Raw genomic sequence first — 12,799 nt, forward strand, 5'->3', positions numbered from 1 at the left:
ATCTTTTACCTTTTCACTACTCTCAATTCAAGCACATTTTAATGTGCTAGAGAATATAAACAAGGTACTGTGAAAGCACTTTAATTTGTGGATACCAATTTTTAAGGTTTGGGAAGAAACTCAAGTTCGAGGATTCTTGAATTCATGGTTTTGAGATCTTCAGTATGCACATCAATGGAAATTTCCTTTTTGTTGGGAATCAAATTTCATGGCTTAGCCAACCCATGAAAACCAGAGACATTGGTACCCCATGGACGATAGTACTTTCATGGTACCTCACAGACGATAGTACTTTTATGGTGTCACACGTTTCCTACAGGGTTCAACACACAGACACAAAATGCACTAGTATACATATGTTCTTGGTTTGTCAACTTGACCTTTAAACTATAAATGGGTTTTTTGGAAGATTTATTCCTTTGGCATGCTACTTCTCTTAGCACTGATCATTGGTTTGTGTAACATTAGTTCCTATATTTGGCACTAAAACAATTTTACAATCTGTCAGTTCCCATATTTAGCATAAAACAGCTTTACCAAGTATTAATTCCAGTACTTAGCACTAAACATAGTTTTATAATGTATTAATTACCATACTTAGCACTTACATAGCTTTACAATCCGCCAGTTCCTATACGCAGTACTTACATAGCTTTACAATATGCCAGTTCCCACACTTAGCACTAAACATAGCTTTATGAAGTATTAATTCCCATAATTAGAGATAAACATAGCCAGTTCCCATATTTAGCTTTAAACTTAGCTTCATAAAATATTAATTCCTACAAATAGCACTTAACATATCTTTACAATTTGTCAGTTCCCATACTAAGCACTAAACATAACTTTACAATCTGCCTTTTCCCATACTTAGCACTTAACATAGCTTTACAATCTGCCTTTTCCCATACTTAGCACTTAACATATCTTTACAATCTACCAGTTCCCATACTAAGCACTAAACATAACTTTACAATCTGCCTTTTCCCATACTTAGCACTTAACATAGCTTTACAATCTGCCTTTTCCCATACTAAGCACTAAACATAACTTTACAATCTGCCTTTTCCCATACTTAGCACTTAACATATCTTTACAATCTACCAGTTCCCATACTAAGCACTAAACATAACTTTACAATCTGCCTTTTCCCATACTTAGCACTTAACATAACTTTACAATCTGCCTTTTCCCATACTAAGCACTAAACATAACTTTACAATCTGCCTTTTCCCATACTTAGCACTTAACATATCTTTACAATCTACCAGTTCCCATACTGAGCACTATACACAGCTTTACAATCTGCTTTTTCCCATATTCAGCGTTAATCATAGCTTTATAAAATATTAATTCCCATACTTAGCACTAAACATAGCTTTACAATCTGCCAGTTCCCATTCTTTTTCCTTTAGTTTTTTATCTAGTTGATTGTTGTTCATCTCTATATGTTTATAATCGTCTGATGATTTATTCTGTAGTGACTTCATTATTTCTAATTCCTTCCCTAACAACTTTGCCTGCAAATAAAAATTTTATACTTATAGAAATGGGTCCATAAGACATAGATACTCTCAATAATCTATAAACAGGATTTTGGTGCTAATCACATCAAATCTAACAAATAAACAGCTTTTAAGTTGTAGCCAAACAAAATATTCACAACACAAAATTCAGCCAGGACATACAACAAATGTAGATGTGTGGTAGCATATTATTTTACCATTTCACTTGTATAAAATACATTTTGTATACTTTGTTATTATTGTATTATATTGTAATATAGAAATTTAATATATGGTTATCAGATATCATATGGTTGTGTTTATTTTTATAGGGCTTTTCCTCTGGAAATATTGCAGTGAATGATCCAGCCGTTGTTGTCTTATGAATAAAACCTCTGAACCTCAGTGTTTTGTTTGTTTAGTCCTCAGACGAAGTGCTACTACATGCCCTAAGTACACTGTATAACATCATGATGAAGGTTCTTGACCTACACTTAGAAATCGATAGTAAAGGAAAACTATTGACCAAACTTTACGACAAACGTGATGACTTTTCATTAAGAATTGTCGACTTTCCTTTCATCTGTGGCAACATCCCTTCAGCACCAGTGTATGGAGTGTTCATATCACAACTCATACTTTATGCCAGAGCTTGCCGAAACTACACAGACTTCCTGTATCGCACTAGAACAAATAGGCTTCAGGAACAGGGTTATGTTGCTACATCATAACATGAGTTGTGATCTGAAAACTCCATATCCAGGTGCTGAAGGGATGTTGCTACAGTGGAAAGGAAAGTTGACAATATGTAATGAGAAGTCATCATATTTGTCATATAGTTTTTTCATGAGTTTCCCATTACCAATCGATCTCTTAGTGTTAATCAAGATAAAAAGCCTAGCATGTTCCAAAAAGTCTGCATTGTGTGACTTTCAAATGCATTTAAATTATTCTTAAGTCTTGGCTAAAAAAAATTTATGTGGCAGCCATATGATTGAATAGAAACTATTGACAGACAGATGTACAAACAGATGGATGGAAGCACAACTTTTCGGAGAGTATCACATAATACCATGCCACTTTGAGTGGCGGGAAATAAAAATTATCACAGTCTTCCTTATGTGGTAAGGCAAACTGTGTTGCAGTATTACTTGATTTTCATTCACTTATACTCATGTAAATTTCTGGAAATCAGAAAATGGTTTGTTTTTACCACTAATTCCTTTTTGGACAGTCATAACCCCCAAAATAGATCCCAACCTGACTATTGTGGTATGGAACCTTGTGGTACATAAAGATCAATACATTTACACTCAAATGTTATCAGGAAAATAACTAAATAACTATATTTTAATAGTCTTTCCAACACTTAAAATTGTGGAGCATTTTGTGTCAAAAATAGGAAGATGGTCTTATAATAGTCTCCTGACGATTGAAATTGTGGATCATAGGAAGATATCAATCAATACAGGTTTTGAACAATAATTTCCCTGCACATCAGGAAACCAACATTTAAAGGGGCATTAGAGTTAGGAAGCACTATTTTTGAGCAGACAAAACTTCAAACGAAATCACAGACAACCAATAAATCTTATTTTTTGTTATAATACTTCAACAAGGGAAATAAAATGTCTGTATAGCAGCCATTAGATTTTGTACAATATATCCTTAAGTTGACTAATGATCTTTAGATGAAGATGTTTCTAAAAAGAAGTTAGTGGTAGAAGTGAGTTACCCATTTCTTGTTGATGAGGAGTTAGAAAACATTAAGCATCCACCAGATATGTTTTGTTACTTTTGGAAAAAGAAATTTTTCACAAAGGAATCCATGAATCGTATGATAGATGTAATGGAAGCTATTGAGAAATATGACATCATAAAACTGATGATTGAATATCATATCTCAACCCACAGAACTGTGGAATGGTGACAGTTGTGCTTGTTTGTATATTAATGGAGATTCATTTTGTGGAAATTAATTGTTATTTGTTAACTTTATATCTTTACACATTTTATCCGGAGCACATTTTTAACACTCATATCATGAAGCTCATTGTGATTTCTAAGAAGTCATATCACATACATGTAATCAAAGATTTTAGCTGTAGATAAAAAAAAATAACTAAAACAGTTAACATGTTTTGTATAACATACATTTGGGACCTACAAGACAAAATACAGGGACCATTTTCATAGTACGGCAAAAAAAAAAAAATATATAAAATAATATGTCTGTTTCCTGCTCCCCTTACTACCCCATTTTTTGTGCCTACCCTAAACTTTTTATGGCCTTTTTGGCTCAAGCTCTGTTAAAGTCTAGATTGCTTCCCCATTGGCTCCATGTACAAAGTTTTTGAAAAATAAAATAATTTTTCTCTCTACCTACCTTATTTTTTTATCTTGCTGGTGGCTGGAAACCAGTATATTATTTTTTTGGCCTTGACATTACAACTTCGTGAGACAGAACTCAGAAAAGTAAGGAGTCAATTGTTATCTCTGACTAAATACTAAAATATTTAGACTACTCTTATTTTAATTCAAGGAAATATTAATGTTTAAACAAACATGTCACGTAAAAACAGTAAAAAGATACCATGCTGTGCTTGTTATAAAAGACTTGTTAAATATACTGTATTTGCACTCACTTAAAAAAACTAACAACCATAATTCCGCAAACGCAGGATTTTAACAATCATTACAAAAACATACCTCTTGTTCCCAGTTATTGCACATTGAAGTTGAAAATAGTACAGTTAACGTATAGAATTTCCTATAAAATTTTGAAAGATTACATGAAGTTGCATATGTTGTGGTAATAGGGATACAACCACTCATACAAGAAATTGATATGCAACAGCACCTAAAATCACTTACAATGTATGCCCCATATATATATAAAGCCACAAATCAAATTTGAAGTTTATCCATCTATTGGGAGCTAATATTTTTGAGACAAAATTTTTATCTATCATTCCAAATAGTGAAATATGACAAAGTCCCAAGAAACAGAAAGTTGATATTGTACAGCAATCAAAATTGCTTACAACTAGGAACAGAAAGGGTTGACTGTTAATTGTCAGAGGTACAGAATATCAAATACAAGAACCTACACAGTTAACCGTACATGTTATGAATTTTTAAATTTAGTTTTACTGTTATTTTCAACAGATCATATAAATATCTAAATGCTGTTATCTAATTAAGACATGCAAAGGTTGTTTGACCAGAGGCTAATAATAACATCAAAGTTTTTTAATAGTTTTAAAAATAACAAGAAATCAATTTTATGTCTTGATTGTCTGAATTGTTTAGCACTCTGTAATAACCATAGAAATTAGAAATGAAAATACAGCTGTCTTAATCTTGGTCTTATTTTAAGAGAAGTGCAGATGAAAAACAAGTTAAATGTAAACAATGTGACTTTGATCTAGCATACACAGGTATGACAAACAATATGTTAAATCATCTTAATTTGAAACACTCAAAGAATTTTCACAGAAAAAGCAACACAGTCATCAATGAACAAATTTGTGAACTTGCTAAGGATATGAACATTTTCATCATCGCAAGCTGAACTCATTACAAATGCAATACTTGATATGATTCTACTGGATTAATTATACCATTATTAAGGATTGTTGAGGGGCCTGCATTTTCATACATATATACTAGTATAAAGTTTAATCAATTAATATGCATATTTTATATATCAAACCAAATAGAAAACAATATGGGAAATTTCGTGGTTGTTTTTGCCTTGTAGACAAATTCTACCGGTTAACTGATAAAAAATTCTAATGGTTAACTGGTTAGTAATTTCAGATGACCTTGACAACCCTACTGGCAATGTATGCTTTATCTTTATATCTGGTTAAGCCACACACAAAATTTGAAATTAATCCATTTATTTGGAGCCAAGATAGTTGTGATAAAACCGGGACTGACATAATGTCAGATGAACGATAAAGGTGATTCCAATATATTACCCACTCACTGAGTTATCTTTTGAATACAAAATGAGTTACTGCTACATAGGGGGTTAATCATGCCATCATAACTAAATGGTTAGTTAGTTTTCCCTTCCCTTCTGTTATTTAACTAAAGCATGACTAGCCCGCTTAATGGGACTTTTATTATAAATCTTTTTTTTTCTCATTTTCTATATATAAAAATAATCATTAATAAACTAATACCTTGTTTATTTGTAAAAATGCTGAAAATGACCTGTTAAATTCACTCCCTTCCAATGATTTAGTAACTAAACAGGTTGAGAGTACTACTATTTAGGGACATTGTTAAAATACTAGTAGTATGCAAGATTCATACAATAGTAATAACACCTGTAAGCTAGATATCCAAATTAAATAAAACAAAGGTATTTATATTCATATACCACACTTCTTACATTCCTATTCATATGACTCAACCAATCATCTTAGGAGAAGTTGAGAACACCAAAGTATGACAGACAGACCAAGACACAAATCACACTGCTCACTATACAGAAGAAGATATATACCTTAAGTTCATATTCTAGTACTTTACTATTCATCTCATCCATGTTAATCCTGAACTCATGTTCCCTTTTCTTCAAAGCATCTTCATAACCTGTAAAAACCAATATCTAAAGTCTTAAAGTTATTCATTGAATAAGGACTTAATCCATGTAATTTAATGTTTTTAAGGATGTTGTCAGTTTTTGGAAACTGACAGAAATAAAATTGTTGAAATATTTCTTACATGTATAGATGTTGGACAACCTAATTATACAAATCTTGATGATATGTTTCTCACATCATTCTGCATCATCATTGATAAAACTTGTACAAAATAGAAGTTAAAAAATTCCTTTGTACTTAAAGCATCACTTCTGTCAAGAAATGGAAGAATTATTCTGAAGGGTGTTTTAAAAAAATATTGAGAACAAAGATGACTTTATTGAAGCCAAGTATTTAAAAAAAAAAAGAATTATTTCAAGTAAAACACTTTTTAAAACTGCAACAAGCTTGTTAAATCTACTTCTCATGTGACTCTATAAATCTGTGTCTGATCCACACTAACTTGTTTCAAGCTCCCTTTTCTGAGCATCAAGTTCCTCTTCTACTTCAGTCATCTTTCTTTGGAGATTTCTTTTAAACTGCTCAAATTCTTTTCTTTCATCTTGTAATTCTTTGTCTTTATTGCTGTTCAAAGAATGTAATAGTTCCATTTCCAAAGTGTTGGCAAAGGCCACCATTGTTATATCAAATACTTTTAGTACATAGAAGTTATAAAAATCAACTATCTTTCTTATTTCATATTATTTTCTATTTGATTGTGTTGTTGCTGGTATACTACAGTGCATGATTATAACAGTTAATATTCAGATTACACAAATATGTTTGAATTGTTCATACTGCTATAAACTGTAAATATATAATATTATACCATTTGTTTATACAGATGTAAACAAATATCTTAGAACAGTGCAAACATTATTATAACAAGTGTTCTGAGAGTACTGCAAAACAATACATAGTCCCTTACTGGTTGTTTATGTCACTGACCTAAATACTACCTTGGATCATCAAGTATACATGGCAAACTGAGAAAATAACCTTGATTTTGAACAGAAGAAGAGCTATGGACAAAGACAGGAAAGATAATCAAATCCATTTCACAGATGCAGCTTTATAAATTTTATGCAGACAATTGGACAGATTAGGTTTCAAATTCTATACCAATCTAAATGAATAATAACTGTCCAGATAAGGTTTCAAATTCCATAACAATCTAAATGAATAATTAACCAATCTTATGCTATATCAACATACTGTCACATTGAAATAATGTTAACAGATTTCTCTAGAAAAAAGGGTGTAAAACTGAAATTTTTGTATATCATGTAAAAATGAAAGTTGGTAACTTTGGAAAAAATCAGCAAAGTGGAACAAAATATACACTTGATCTGCAACTGATCAAGGTAGACTCACATACCAAAAATCACCTCAATATCTGCAAGCGTTGAGAAAAAAAAGTGCTGAAAACTTAAATTTCGGTGAATTTTTCAAAGTTCAAGGGCCAAAATTCGGACAAAAATCAAGCAGTACGAAATGTAAACTTGATTTGTAACTCATCAAGGTAGACTCAGATACCAAAAATCAGCTCAATATCTGCAAGTGTTTAGAATAAAAGTGCGGAAAACTTCATTTTATTTCCTGACCAATAGAGTGCAAATCTAAAGTCCCCTTCAGCTAAAGCCGGTAGGGGACTAATACTTCATTACAACCTTTAGGGAGTAGCCATCACTCTGTATCCATTAATAAACCAAATTATTGTTATGAAATAGGGGTTAGACTTTAAGTTGACGATTTCTAGGTTTAACAATAAACATTCATTTCTCTTTATATTTCAACATGTCCATTGTAAACATTTGCTGAATTATTGCTATTGTATGAATATATTATATTGATGTTATTCTTGTGTATATCTATGTATTTATGGGAATTTTTAGAATAGAGTTCGTCTTCATTGTTTGAAAAATGGAAGTCCCGAGTCCATCCCAACTTTAGTTCTCTTGATTTATCACTTGTCCCTGATTCTTACATTCATATCTTATTTATATAAGGGCCATATATTGTAATGAGTGCATACTCCTTTAAGGGTAAGCCCTGTTAAGTCCCACGCATGATTTATTCAGGTCATGTTGTGTTTTCTCTTCAAAAATTCCGCCATTTGTTGTTATTTATTTACGGCGCATTATTACCGGAAATTGGTGATTATTGACCTAATGGCCCAATCAATAATTGATATTGGGCCCACGGTGGGGTTTCACGTAAACAAATGGTTTTGATCGTCTGCAAACCATTACTGCAGCTACCACCATAGAACAAAGGCGGGACTAGCAGATCAAACCAGAGCAGAGACAGTAATCAAACCAACCACAGCATCAAGATAATTTATTAACCTGTAAGCGCCCCTTTATTTATACAGTAATTGTTCTTGACCTGATGTGACCTGAATATGTTGAAAACCCCTGAAAAGTACCTCATCTGCTGCTAGTCAATAGAAAAGGGGGGACCCTGTACAATTTTATCTACTCCGGTTTGGGGTTTTACGTAAAACATATATGTTGTTAATTTCATAAATATCTTATGTCCATATATATAATAAATGATATTATTTAGATATAAATAGAGCCTTTGATATATCTCAATATATTCAGTCGAAATATATATATATATGCAAGTCGTCAATCAATTAGCCTCCTGTACTAATTATGGTACAAAGAGAGGTGTACACAAACCAGTGGCCTTGCTTGAGCAATCACGCTACCAGTGAAAATACGCTACCAGTGTGTGAAATATAAACCAAAAGTTCAAACCAGGGCTGAGGCTTGACAATGTTTACCTACATGTATGATAAGAAAGCATTTAGGGAATCAGAAATTTATCATTGGTAATTTGAAGTAGGACCTCCATTATAAATGGATAGACATACAATATATTTTATGTAATGAAATCCACAATGACCTTTCAAATATTTGTGTACTTTACCAAGCCAAACACTGGTCATTAATGAAGTTCAACACCTACTCACATCTGAAGTCATGATCCAAAAAAAAATACAACTTATTTAATCTTAAAAAAAAAATAACATTTAAAGTGCATTTTCACAAGTCCACTTGCTCAATCCATTTAAAATGTGTTTGGATTTTTAACAACAATAGGGTATGCAAGTCTCATCACGTGACTCTGTGATTTCATGAGAATGAGTCCTCATCTCCTATTCAAATGCATAGAGATTCGTCATTAACATAGCATTGAGATCAATGTTAAAAGCAAAATATATTTTTGTGAAAAAATACTAATAAAAAAGGACAAACATCTAGTTCTATTGAATAAAAATGTTAAGAAAAGCATAGAAATAGAAGATTTTGCATAGTGATACAGGTTTTCATTTCCCAGAAGTGAACAAATGCAGACAGGCCTTCGGATTTCAATACGTTCTACATCTAAAATTCTGGAAGGAAAACTGAAACTAGAACAAGACTTACAAACCCTATTGGTAATTTCAAACACTATGGCTGAATTGATTCAAGATCAATAGATTCCACATCTACAGATCTCATTCTTACCATCTAAAAGTGTCAACTTCAGACTGTTTGTCTTTCAGTCTCTGTTGATAATGTCTCTGTAGTTCATCTTTAGCCTGGTTATCTCTAGCTATCACTGATTTAAGGTCATCTACCTGTATCTTTAGGTCACTAGTCTCACCATTTTTCACATTTAGTTCAGTTTTCAAATCTGAAAAACATTCTTTTTCTTATAAATCACTCTTGAAAATGTAAGAGAAGGTTTGCAGCTTACAATCATGAATGCTTTCAATGTTTTGTTTATATCATTTTGCTGAAACTAGAAATACTGTAGGCAAGCTCACAGAAAAGTTTAATAAGAACCCTTTGGAGTCCTCTGGCAATAATTAAATTTCTTCAAACATATCTTACTATGATGCAAAATTTCAACAAAGACCCTTGAGCGATTTAAGAGGACTTGTGCTTCTGAGGTTTGAGTATGTAAAACCCTTAAGTCAAATTATCTCCCATTGGAATCCTCAGAAAATAATTAATCATATTCCTATGTGCACATCTACATAAAATGCTCCATCTACTTACAACATCTCATCAAAATTCTCAAGCTGGGGGTGCATTTACGAGATTAAAACAAGTTAAACCCTTTGGTTGGATTATCCCCCTTTAAGATATCTGACAACAATTGTATTATGAGTATTCATTTACCTAAACTTTGGGTTTTTTTTGTTTTTTTTTGTTTTTTTTTTTTGGTGGGGGGGAGGGCTTTAATGATATCTTACCAACAAATATTTTATCATATCTTTCCAGTTCTTGGTCTCTTTCTGTTAAAATTTTCAGATTATACTTGAAATCTTCCTTGAGTTTAATAAATTTAGATTTTTCTTCTGAAAGTTGTTTCTCCTTTTCTGAATATGCAGCTTCTAATGTTTCAACTCTGAAATAAAGTAATACTAGTATTATGTCAAGATCAGAATATCTAACAGCCATAAATTATAGGCTATGCAAGGTAAATTGTGAAAGAGAATATTATTTTACTGTCTTAAGTGACAAGAATATTGAAACATTATATCTATTTAGAACACTAAATACTAAACATCCAATAGAAACCAGGAGAAATATTAATAGGGAGGACAGAGAGTGTGCCATGTGTAAGGACATTTGGGATGAATTTCATTATATCATGAACTGCTCATATTTTCAGAAATATAGAAAACATTATCAAACCTTATTATAAAATAGATTTAATGTTTTCAAATTCAAAGAACTGATGAATAGTAAAAAAATGTCAGAACTAAATTGTCTTCGTACTTTCTTCAAAAATGTATATTTTAAACTAAACTCTCCCGGTTAACTATTGTAAATAAATATTTAGGGTGGGGATACATATTTCTATGCCTTTCCATGATATTTAGTTTGTCATGTAAAATATTACGCTATTTTTTTGTAATTTACTTCAATTGTTTTTTGTACTCAATGCTTCTCTATACCAAAGTATTTATGGTTTACGAGAAGAAAGACATACAAATATATAAGGACAAAAATTGATGGAAAGGTTTATTGTAGAGCAATAATAGATATGAAAGAATGTTGTCCGGCACTAAACTGACTACAAGACAAATAGCTTTCCCATTATAAGAATATGATATGAATAAAATACTTACAATTCTTTATGTTTGTAACTATTATTTAGTACCTTAGTTCAGTAACCTCTCTCCATTCCTTTTCTTTCTGTGCGGCTATTTCTTTCCAATGGTTCATTTCCATGATGGCTATCACAAGATAAAACCTAATTATCTTAAATCTTAATCTTAATGTATGAAAAAGTAAATTTTATTTTCATTTCATTTTTTTACAATATGAAAATAAAATATCAGAATAAACTTTGGGCTTCAATGATAGAATTATTGCTACTTGTACCATGCATCACAAATATAAAAAAAATGATGAAACTGGCTTCTCATACACACAACTATCGTGTACAAAATTATGAAAAGAAAGAAATCCAGCTAATATAAAAAAGTAATCTGTGTACATGTAATGTGAAGACAATGCATCTATAATGTATATGTATTACTGAATCAGTTATTTTTTGTAATGAATGATATATTAAGAAAAAAATTGAACTACTCAAAAATATGTTAGTACACTGATTTGATATTTTATATTACACATATTCATTGGATTATATTTTTTCCAATTAAAAAAATCCCTGAACAATTGTTTAAACTTTTGGACTGTTTGATTTAAATGTTAACCTTGGATGCTGTTGTGAATACATCTCTTGTACATTAAAAGATTTAAATCTTCCAATTAATGATTGACGTACACTTAATTGATAATTTGTGCTTTATTTGTGTTCAGTATGTTTTGAACATGTAGATTCAATTTGATTTACCAGTACACTATTTGTTTCTATATTTTGTATATATTTGATAATTGATATATTTTGTATCTTTATGTATATGTCATACATAGTTTTCTTGGGTCAACATCCACTTAGTCACATATCCTACTTTGTGTCAACAGAAAATAATTCATAACTGGTGTATAAAATATGTAATATATTGATAAATACATGCCTTTTCTAATGTTGATCTTTCTACAAGCCCAAAATCTGTACATCAACCTCAAGGGCTGATAGCAAGGACAATATTAAAAAGGCCATGTATTATTCTATAATTTTATACAGTATCTTGTACCAAAAATGGGAACCAGATCCAGGTGTCAGATTGATTATTCCCAAGATTTTCCATCCTGTAGTTGAACTGGCCCATCATGTCATCTTCAAACTAGGCATTGCTCCTAACAGTACTAATAGCCCCTGCAACCTGTTGAAATCTGTACATTTTGGGACCAATGTGTACATACAAGTCATATTGGACATAATTTTTCAATATATATTATATTATATTTTCGGATTTTTCTACACTGGATAGTATATCTTTGGAAAATAGTAATACTAATAATTAAGTGCATAGATTCTACTAATATGACAACCCAGACAAAGCAGACACGTAAATCAATATACAAATTAATAACTACCATTTCAGTAGATATTCGCGTAGTTATTCTGTGTTATTATAGAGAACCATGAAAGTGATAGACATTTTACAAGTCAAAACAAGCGCCTGCCAAATTGTCGTAAACAGCTTTGTTTGTCGTAAAAGAATGAATTCTAATATCTATAAAAAACAAATATTTTAACCTTGTAACAGCTTCGTGT

At 31.3% G+C, this 12,799-nt stretch overlaps 1 protein-coding gene across 1 annotated transcript in view; it reads right to left on the reverse strand.

Annotated features, from left to right (window-relative positions):
* The window catches only part of LOC148618437 (coiled-coil domain-containing protein 57-like), a 30,764-nt gene extending 18,045 nt beyond the window's left edge, over positions 1–12,719 (reverse strand). The window contains exons 1-7 of the mRNA XM_088577356.1: positions 12,619–12,719; positions 11,270–11,345; positions 10,356–10,510; positions 9,622–9,790; positions 6,567–6,688; positions 6,025–6,113; positions 1,363–1,520 (exon numbers count right to left, since the gene is read on the reverse strand). Of these exons, the coding sequence (XP_088433482.1) occupies positions 1,363–1,520; positions 6,025–6,113; positions 6,567–6,688; positions 9,622–9,790; positions 10,356–10,510; positions 11,270–11,340 (764 nt within the window). The 5' untranslated portion in view covers positions 11,341–11,345; positions 12,619–12,719. The remainder of the gene's footprint in view (positions 1–1,362; positions 1,521–6,024; positions 6,114–6,566; positions 6,689–9,621; positions 9,791–10,355; positions 10,511–11,269; positions 11,346–12,618) is intronic.
* Between the last annotated feature and the right edge of the window lie 80 nt (positions 12,720–12,799).

The sequence above is a fragment of the Perna viridis genome, chromosome 4 (assembly GCF_037379345.1).
Source record: "Perna viridis isolate PV_CMFRI_1.1 ecotype Kerala chromosome 4, ASM3737934v1, whole genome shotgun sequence".
In the NCBI taxonomy this organism is placed as follows: domain Eukaryota; kingdom Metazoa; phylum Mollusca; class Bivalvia; order Mytilida; family Mytilidae; genus Perna; species Perna viridis.